We start from the raw sequence: 9642 nt of genomic DNA, 5'->3' as shown, positions 1-9642 counted from the left end.
TGACAAGGGCAATCGGTTCACTCTTTGATTTGGAGGATGTTTGGTTGGACTTCTTGATCAGCTCGGCCTCTCTGCTTAACCTCGCGGTTGTGGACTTGGATTTCTTTGTTGGAACGACTTGGTTGTTCTTGGAAGCCATCGCACAAACGGATTTGATTTCTTCGGAGAAGGAGATGAGAGGCCAAAAATGTCCCACTGGGCGTGCCAATTTGTAGAACACGAATCTGAAAACAAGCAAGAGAATGCAGACACGTATACAAATAAATGTAATTTATTGAATATCAAGCGCAGGGTTACAATCTTTGGTGAACTCCTCTGATTCTATCTCCGTATGTGATTTGGCTCAAGGGTGATATGCACTTGATCTTGAGGATTTGAGTTTGATTTGGATTTGATTTGATGAAGAACGAGCGATTTGGCCGCTTGATGATTCTTCGTGGACTTGAGTTTGGATTGGATTTGGATTTGATGAAGAACGAGCGATTTGGTCGCTTGATGATTCTTCGTGGACTTGAGGTTGGATTTGGATTTGATGAAGAACGAGCGATTTGGCCGCTTGATGATTCTTCGTGGACTTGAGGTTGGATTTGGATTTGATGAAGAACGAGCGATTTGGCCGCTTGATGATTCTTCGTGGATTTGAGAGACTTCGGGATTTGTCGAGAGTGATTCTTGCTCGAGTGATTTCTCTCCTTCTTCTCCAAGTCTAAAAATCCCTCTCTTCTCTTCATGTTGAAGGGCTATTTATAGTGTCAAAGTTTCCATTTTGTAGAATATTTTAATGACACTTAAAATAATAAATTTCTTTAATTGTATAATTAAATCAATATGTATTTTCCGATTAATTGAAAATTAGTTATTCTCATAACTAAATTAAACAGAAAATAATTGATTTAATTATAGCCATTAAAGAATTTATTAATATAATCAAATGTCCGATTACTATTTCGAGTCGTCAACGACATTAAATTTTCCGATTTACGTCAGAATCACGTACCTTCGATTACGATCATCCGTTTATGTGCTGACACGAGTTTTATTCGGATCCGCACCAACTTTGTTGACTTTTGGCCACATGTGCAATTTTTTCGGGCTCTTGGTTGATTTAATTATTTAACGAAGATAATTTACTTCATTAAATTTCATGTGTCTACAATATGTTCTGATCAAATCACATTCTGTTATAAATTGTTGATCAACATGAATCATATATGTGACAATTGGTTACGGCATCGATAAAATTGCTTGTCTTTGATCATATGCAATATAGGTAATTCATTTATGGTTTTATTCTTTACTCAAAGGCAGATTTTAAGTATGCTTAATAACGACTCGAAGAAGGGATAATTTCCATGCTTGTTTCGAATGCCAAGTATGTACAACTACAGAACTACTTGCAGGGTATCCATGGTGCCACAATTTAAGAGCAACTTCTCGAAGCAAATCATGCATCATTAGCTTGTTTCTTTAACTAGCAGATACAAGGCAACGTTGAAGGTCTCTGGAAAATAACACCACCTTTGCAGTATATGTGATATAGTTTCTGTCCCTTCCAATCAAGAAACAAGATGTATAGGGAGAAATGCATGCCAATAAGTAAATGGCTCAACAGCTTCTTCTTCATTATTCATTTTTGGAGTCGGATATATATGTAGTGATTAAGTGATATGGGCATATGGCCGGCCTATGCATTCAATTGTTCCACAGATCATTATCAAGAATGACAAGTGCCTTTCTCGATCCAAGTTTCAATCTTATCCCATCATTGATCAATCCCTCTAGTAACACCACCTAGATCCATATTTCTCGTTTGGTTTTAATATAAATCGATCGATCACATAATACAAGTCTCTCTTCCAAAGCAATAACACCATTTGGTTTAGTTGACATCTGCTGGGAAACTTCTACTGTCAATCAATTAACTGGTTTTAGATGTGGGGCTTTTGCAAGTGATATTTCCCCAATTACAACCGTGCGAACATCCTCTCTAAGAAGCCAACAGAGAAAGATTCTAATTCTGATATATGCATGAACGTACGTGATTCCAGTTGGGTTGTCTGCTACATTTCGATCTAGCTAGTTTTATTAATTCTTGGGTACGTACTTAGCAGTTAGCACTATGAACAAACTAGTATAATATATATAATCGGTGTTTACCCCAGAAAATAAGTTAAGAAGAATAGTATTCACATGGATGGCGACTCCTTTAGACTTTTTGGATGACAATTACGTAAGATAATAACTAGTAATAACTATGATAGGTAAACGAGCGGTAATTAGCAAGGTGCCAAATTCTCATGCATTCTATTTGACACATTGCAGTCCATTTTCCTTAGAGCTGTCAGTTGAAAAGCTTCTTCTTAATAACTGCAGCCGGGGACCGTTGGCCTCTTCATATAAATATATAACTATATATATATATATATATGTATGCATATAACTTGCTAGGGTCTCTTCTTCAGTTCCTCATCTTATCCAGCTTGCGTGCTCGATCAGATTATTGCGTTCATCAGAGACTTATGGCTTTGGTCTCTGGTTTGATTGTGGTCTTATTAGTTGTTGGTAGCATTTGTTTGTCGGAGGGCCAGTTTGACCAGCTTACAGTTGGTTTCTACGACGAAACATGCCCCAATGCTGAGGCCATTGTTCTTTCAGTTGTCCGGGAAGCTGCTCGCTCGGATTCCAATATGCCGGCCGTCTTGCTCAGGCTCCATTTTCACGACTGCTTTGTTGAGGTACTGAGCTAGTTCCAATATATATATATATATATATATATATATATATATATTTTCTATCTTCTTCTCCTTTTTGATTGACTTCTGATCGCACTACCTAGTGCAATGAGTTAATTGTGTTGTTTTATATATATGTAGGGTTGTGATGGTTCAATCCTCATAGACAATGGTGAAAACGCAGAGAAAAATGCCTTTGGTCACCAGGGGGTAAGGGGATTTGAGGTGATAGAGAAGGCAAAAGCGCGGTTGGAGGCTACATGCCATGGCGTCGTTTCCTGCGCAGACATTGTGGCCTTGGCTGCTAGAGATGCCATAACCTTGGTACTTCCAAATACCTGCTCTTGTGTTAGATGATTTATGTATGATTCTAAACAGTTTTACTGTAAAAATTGGAGGCGGGTGGGCCGAGTTACGAGGTGCCAACAGGGCGGATAGATGGCCTCGTTTCAAATCTGTCCTTGGCCGGTGATATGCCGGATGTTGGTGATTCGATTCAGCAACTCAAGGCAAAGTTCATGAGGAAAGGACTCTCAGAGAAAGACCTTGTCACTCTCAGTGGTATGTAATTATGTATAATCTTTTCTTTTTCTGTTAATTAGTCCTTATTATCTCTTAGTCTCATGCAAGTTGAGTGATGATAAAGGTTGGTTATACATGCAATTTGACAACAGTGGAAGATTCACAGTTTCGCACTACCCCATTATTAGCTAGTAATCACAAGTCGACAGAAAAGACTAGCTGAGATTTAGATGTTTTAAGTTGGCATTTTTTCAATGAATTATTAGGACAGATAGATTAACGTGGCTACTCTATATATATGCTCACCAAATTGGAACTGTGTCATTTATGAACAAATCTGTAAATTCTCTATATAACGTACATATATATTTGAATTTCATTTGATTCATAGTCATTTTCAGATTAGCATAATGTTTCTTTTAATGATCATCGTTATTACGTACTATTATGCAGCTGCTCATACAATTGGGACAACAGCCTGCTTCTTCATGACCAAGAGACTCTACAATTTTATCCCGGGAGGTGGATCTGATCCAACAATCAACCCAAATCTACTCCAAGAACTCAAAGCAAAGTGTCCTCAAAATGGTGATGTTAATGTGCGCTTGTCAATCGATCGAGGAAGTGAGGAAACATTTGATATTCACATTATGCAAAACATCAGAAATGGTTTTGCAGTGTTAGAATCTGACGCCAAGCTCAATGAGGATGAAACAACCAGTAGTGTAATAGACTCCTACTTTGGTTTTTTCTCTCCACCATTTGGACCTTCATTTGAGGAAGACTTTGTCGAATCGATCATAAAGATGGGGCAGATTGGTATCAAGACAAGTTCGGAAGGTGGGGTTAGACGAATTTGTTCTAGTATTAGTTAGAATAAGAGAATATGGAGACTGATTCTGAAGAAAATTTTGCCTCTCAAATCTTATGGTCTTTTTCACCACTGTCTTGGAATGAATTTTGTATCCTTCATTTCTACAAGTCCCTACTGTAAATGGCATTAGTAGATACTATAAAGCTATAGAATTAATAAAGAGATATGTCTTCGGTCCTTATCTTGTACGTAGAAGGCCTTCATTTCTACAAGTCCCTAGGGTATGTTGTTTTGCACCTTCGCTCCATATACCACATGTTTTTGTGATGATCAGTTGTTTTTCTCTTTAATGAGCGAGTTTAATCTGAACTTATATCCAAATTGAATTGATTTCGATCCTTCTGAACTCCAAGAATAGACAAGATCTTCGTGTTCTACGTTAAACATTTCGAGGTCTAAGATACGCAATCATATCAGAGACTCACTAAAAAATTTAAGCCTTATGAGTTTATGAGGTTGGTACATTTGTCTGCGCTTGTTCAGGGATATTCGATCAACTATTTTCATCATCTATGGCGAGAATTCGATACGCAGAATCATTCATGATGAGGCCTGCATGTAGATTTGTCCTAAGAAGCAGTTTCCTTATAATAGTGATGATAATTAGGCCCGAGTTATTTTCACATACAACCAGAAGTGAAGATGTCATCAAACTGTTTCATTCCTCTCCATTTTCTTTTTCAAGAGGTCGATCTTCAAACTATCCTTTAGTTGGGGAATTGAAGAAGAAAAGGTATGTGCCTAGTTTGCGCTACATGAAAGAGACTTGTGGCCGTGGAGAAAGTCATAGTGGCACAGTGCGCGCTAATGTAATTTTCATTAAAGGTTGAGGTAAAATGTTCTACCCTACAAAGCATTGGAATCTGCTTGGTAGGTAATGTTATTTGCTTTTGTTCAAAAGATATACATGGTGTGGGAGGACCAATGTTGTATTGAGCAAATTTCTAGTACATGTACCTCACATATAGAATCTTATGTTTATTAGTTATATGTAGGTTTTGTTAATCTGCTGAATATGTGGGAGGATCGATGTTGCACATATTGAGTAGATTTTTAGTACATGTACCTCACCAATAGATTTGATGTTACTATTGTAATGGTAAATATCTGTGTAGTTGTCCGTTCATAATGTATAGGTAATTTAGTTATGTACATAGAGTGGATATATGTACCTTACATGTAACTTAATTTAAATCTTGATTTTTTGTTCTTTGTCTACAGATTGTGTCCTTTTTTGATGGTGAAAGAGTATGCCCACCTAGAGTTTAGGTGTGACCTACTAAAATTTGAGCGCATTATGACTGATGAATTAAGGGCAAAAGTTATTGAATCAAAGCTACAAATGGTGGGAATCACACCATTCACTAGTCTACCTTTCCTAAGGTGCTATAATTGAGTAGAGGGCATAAGTCTTAGAAAGGTTCATGAATGACCGAAATGGCGGTTAAGGGTGGAAGGAGTTTTGCGAGACTGAATAAAATGACATCTTATGTAATTTTTTCCAGTGACATTTTACGTTTAAATAAGTGTGGTTTTTTAACATGCACCTTGAATAATGTTATTTCACAATGATGTTGTTGAGACCATTAATTGGATTGCCTTAAACAATATTTTTATTTGATTTATTAGTTGAAGAGCTTCGATATTGTTCACTAAATTACCTTTAACTCATGTACCAACAACTAAACAAGGCAGTAAACCCTCTATCAATTAATAGGTTTGAGACTGAGAAAATTTATTATTTTAGTGAGATATTAATATATCGATAAATTAATAATTTATTAATTTATAGATTAATTAATAATTTATTAATTTATCAAGATATAATAAATATTTTCCTTCATTTTTTCAAAGAAAAAAGTTTTACTTTTTATTCATGCACAACATTGTTAGATTTATCACAGATACCATTGTTCAAAATATTATGTTGTAATAATCCTAAATTTCAAAAACAATATTTGGTTTAATTTAAATTCTTTTAAGTTGTGAAGTTTGTTTAAAAACGAATGTGATGGTTGCGATACTTTGAAATGAAAAACGGAAACGTTTTCGGAACGTTTATTAAGAAAAACGTTACATTTCCGAACGAAATTATCGACTTTTATTCCGTCGATCGGTTGCGAAAACTTCCTTCACGAAAGTTGTAGAGCTCGTCGATACGATTTCGTGAGTATGTGACGCGTCCTAATCGGACGATGTATGTAGAAGTTATTGACGTCGGAAGTTAGTTTCCGATTTGGGAATGAGTATAAATAGAGTGTTTTGTGATTAGGGTTTTCCACATTTGGAAACCCTCACTCTCTCCGCCTCCCTCTTTCCCTCTCTCTCTCTCTCGGTTCTCTCTCTCCCTCCCCGATCTTCCTTCCCACCTGCGACCTCTGCCTCCAGCCCGGCGTGTCGTGCACCGCCGACCCAGAGAGCACCGCGCGGCCCTCCTTAGCCGGCCCAGAGGTCGACGCACTCACGCACGCAGCGTCGGAGCTCCACCAACGGCGTCAAGGTTCTGCGATTTCCACCGAAGCCTTCGTGAGCTCTCCGGCGACGATCCAAGAGCTTGATTGAGGTGAGGGTTAGCCTAGGATGATTGTTGTGAGGCCTTGTTGAGATTTTTGTGGTTGTTTGATTCGTATAGAGGCAGATCGGAGGATGAGGTTTTGGGGGGGGGGGGGGGAGATGCCGCCGCCTTAGGCGGCGCGTGTGGGCGTGTGGAGGGGGCTAGGCGCGGCGTGAGGCCGTGGCGGAGAAGAGGGGGGAAAAAGGGAGAGAAATGGGGCGGCGGTGGCATGCAACGCGCCGTCCCTGGGCTCGGCGCGTGTGCCCCACGCGCGGCCTGCCGGCGGGTGGCGCGTGTACCCCACGCGCCGCCACGTGCGGCGGCGTGAACAGTGATTCCGAGAAGGGTATTTTGGTAATTTACTTAAATGTAAATGTAAATTTTATTTACTTACGGTAAATGTAATTAAATTTTACCTACGGTAAATGTAAATATAAATTACTTTCAGTAAATGTAAAAAGTAATTTGTAAAAGGGTAATTTGGTGAATTTTATTTACTGAAATTGTATTTACATTTAAACAGTACGTATACGTACAAAAATACGTATATAATATTTATACGTACAGAAATACGTATATAATATTTATACGTGCAGAAATACGTATATAATATTTATACGTGCATAAATACGTATATAGTATTTATACGTACAGAAATACGTATTAATTGTGTATTTGTACAGTAACAGTGAACAGTAACTTCGTAAAACCGAAAATTGCTGAACAGTAACCGATTATTACTGTTTCGGCATTTAAAGGTTTACGAAACGATTCTAAATTCTTTTCTTATCTTTTCAAGGTGATCGTTAAATCGAGGAAAGGAATTATCTTCGGAAATTGTGGAATTACGCTCAAGTCAATAAGGTGAGTAAAATCTCACATAATTACGAATCTACCCTCGCGGTGATTCAATATTTTGCAAGAGTATTTAATAATGAATTACAAACATGTATACAATATAGTGGACTACATATATACTGTATAAATGGTAATAAGTATATATATATATAGTTCATTATGTTACGTACTGTTATTAATTCATTAGAAATGGTCATTTCAAAGACGAGAAATTGTGTATTGAGCATGTGTTGTGAAATATGACATGTATAGGATTTAGTGGACTATATATATATTGTATAAATGGTAAATAAGTACGAATATATATAGTTTGCTATATAATATACTGTTATGATTTTTATTGTGAATTATATCGAGCATGATTTTGAAACGTACAATATGATGTGTGATTATTGTACATGATTTTAACATTGAGATTGTTAAAATGTTGATTTGTCTTCGGACGTGATTGGTACAATATGATGTGAGATTATTGTACGTGTTTGGCAAGTCGGAACCTAGCCTTTGGCCGGGCGAAAGTTACGATACAGTTAGAGCTCTAGTCTGTCTGCCATAGTACCACATGGGAGGTAACGGGTGGTTGTCTGCTCATGAGTACTCAGTTGTTTTTGGATGTTGGGTGGCGGGTGGTTACCCAACATCAGCGGTATACTAAGTGAGGGGTAACAGATGTGTACCAACGCTCATTAGTAACCATATTGTGAATGTGTTAGAGTAACCAGATGGGTTGCTCGATTTCTCGTGATTACATTTATGTTGTGGTGACGTGGATTTTTGTATATGTTGATACATGAGTTATATTAACATTTTACTCATACGAGCTGTAAAGCTTACCGGGTTTGTGTTTATAATCCCGGTGCACCAATTCAATGGTGTAGGGGATACTTCTGCAGGTGCTGAGTAGTGGTGATTGAGTGACGACTCCGAAGACTCGAAGTCGATCTTATCCAGTTTGTGGTGAGGTTCTTGCGTGGATTTGTGTGTGGGAATTTGAGTGAATTTATTTGTGAGATTGTTGTGAGGATTATACAATTCCATTTGTTACATGTTGAATTATCATTGGGTTTGTAATAATCGGCTTGTCTGAATTATATTTTAAACTCAGAGATGATCCGCTGTGGCATTCTAAATGATTTCGATTTCATTGAAATTGTTTAGTGTATAGCGACTTTGGAATTTTGAGTTTTTAGGCTCGAAATTTTGGGGTCGTTACATATGTTATCCGATGTATTGTATTATTTTATTTGATAATAATTAAATCAACAAAATTCTTCAATGAAATCCTCATAAATGTAAAGTTTATTATATAAATTATGTCATTATTAATTTATATATCCGATGGGGTCTATATGAATTCTCAAATTTTATATTATCTTACAAATTTAGCGAAATATTAATTTAGCACATTATCCCCGAGTTAGAACAGGCAGAAAGTAATTTTAGTGAGATTAATAATTAATCGGGTATTAATATAACGAGATTATACTGTATGTTGAATCTGCTCAATAGGTGCAATCTTAAACTACCTATAATGACGACATGAATTGTAGGTAGTACAATCTAATACCTTAATAGTGTGCTTCTGCATTTGTGTGTCTAGAATCAAAATCGGCTATGAATTATCAGTTTTTTCAAAACACTTTGAGAATGTAATTAATTAACAATTAATGTTGTTCACCAAATTAATTAACATACCTTATGAAGGAAATTAACCGTTAATAACAGTTAAGAAATCAATTGTGAGAGGAACAAGAAAAAGTTTCATTGTCACATTCGCATTTTCCAATACATGACAAAATAGAGAAAACGTTTGGTCATAAGGAAATAATGAAAGTTAGTGATGACATAATGTACGTGACAAAAGACTAAATAGAACTAAGAAACAGAAACTAAGGGCCAAAATTAAAGTCCATTATGGCAAAATTCAACATTAATTTTCTTAATTAAGGGGCAAAATTGAGAATGCAGTTATGAATTTATTAGTTCCGTTTTCAGAATGTAATCCTAAAATTCCTCTAACATAAAACTGCAAATTAATATTTTCAAATTAAATTGTAATTTTCATTTATGATAGAAACAATTATATGTTAATTAAAATAGAA

General features: G+C 36.5%; 1 protein-coding gene across 1 annotated transcript; it reads left to right on the top strand.

Moving 5' to 3' along the window:
- The first annotated feature begins 2519 nt into the window (after positions 1-2519).
- On the top strand, positions 2520-4252 carry LOC126795743 (peroxidase 43). Its single transcript, XM_050522510.1, has 4 exons — positions 2520-2735; positions 2874-3056; positions 3131-3293; positions 3708-4252. Exons 1-4 carry the CDS (start codon positions 2520-2522, stop codon positions 4127-4129), a joined length of 984 nt encoding a protein of 327 aa, XP_050378467.1. The 3' UTR covers positions 4130-4252.
- The last annotated feature ends 5390 nt before the right edge of the window (positions 4253-9642 follow it).

Source organism: Argentina anserina, chromosome 5 (genome assembly GCF_933775445.1).
Source record: "Argentina anserina chromosome 5, drPotAnse1.1, whole genome shotgun sequence".
NCBI classification, from domain to species: domain Eukaryota; kingdom Viridiplantae; phylum Streptophyta; class Magnoliopsida; order Rosales; family Rosaceae; genus Argentina; species Argentina anserina.
The sequence above is the reverse complement of the archived record's forward strand: the minus strand, read 5'-3'. Positions and strand labels throughout refer to the sequence as shown.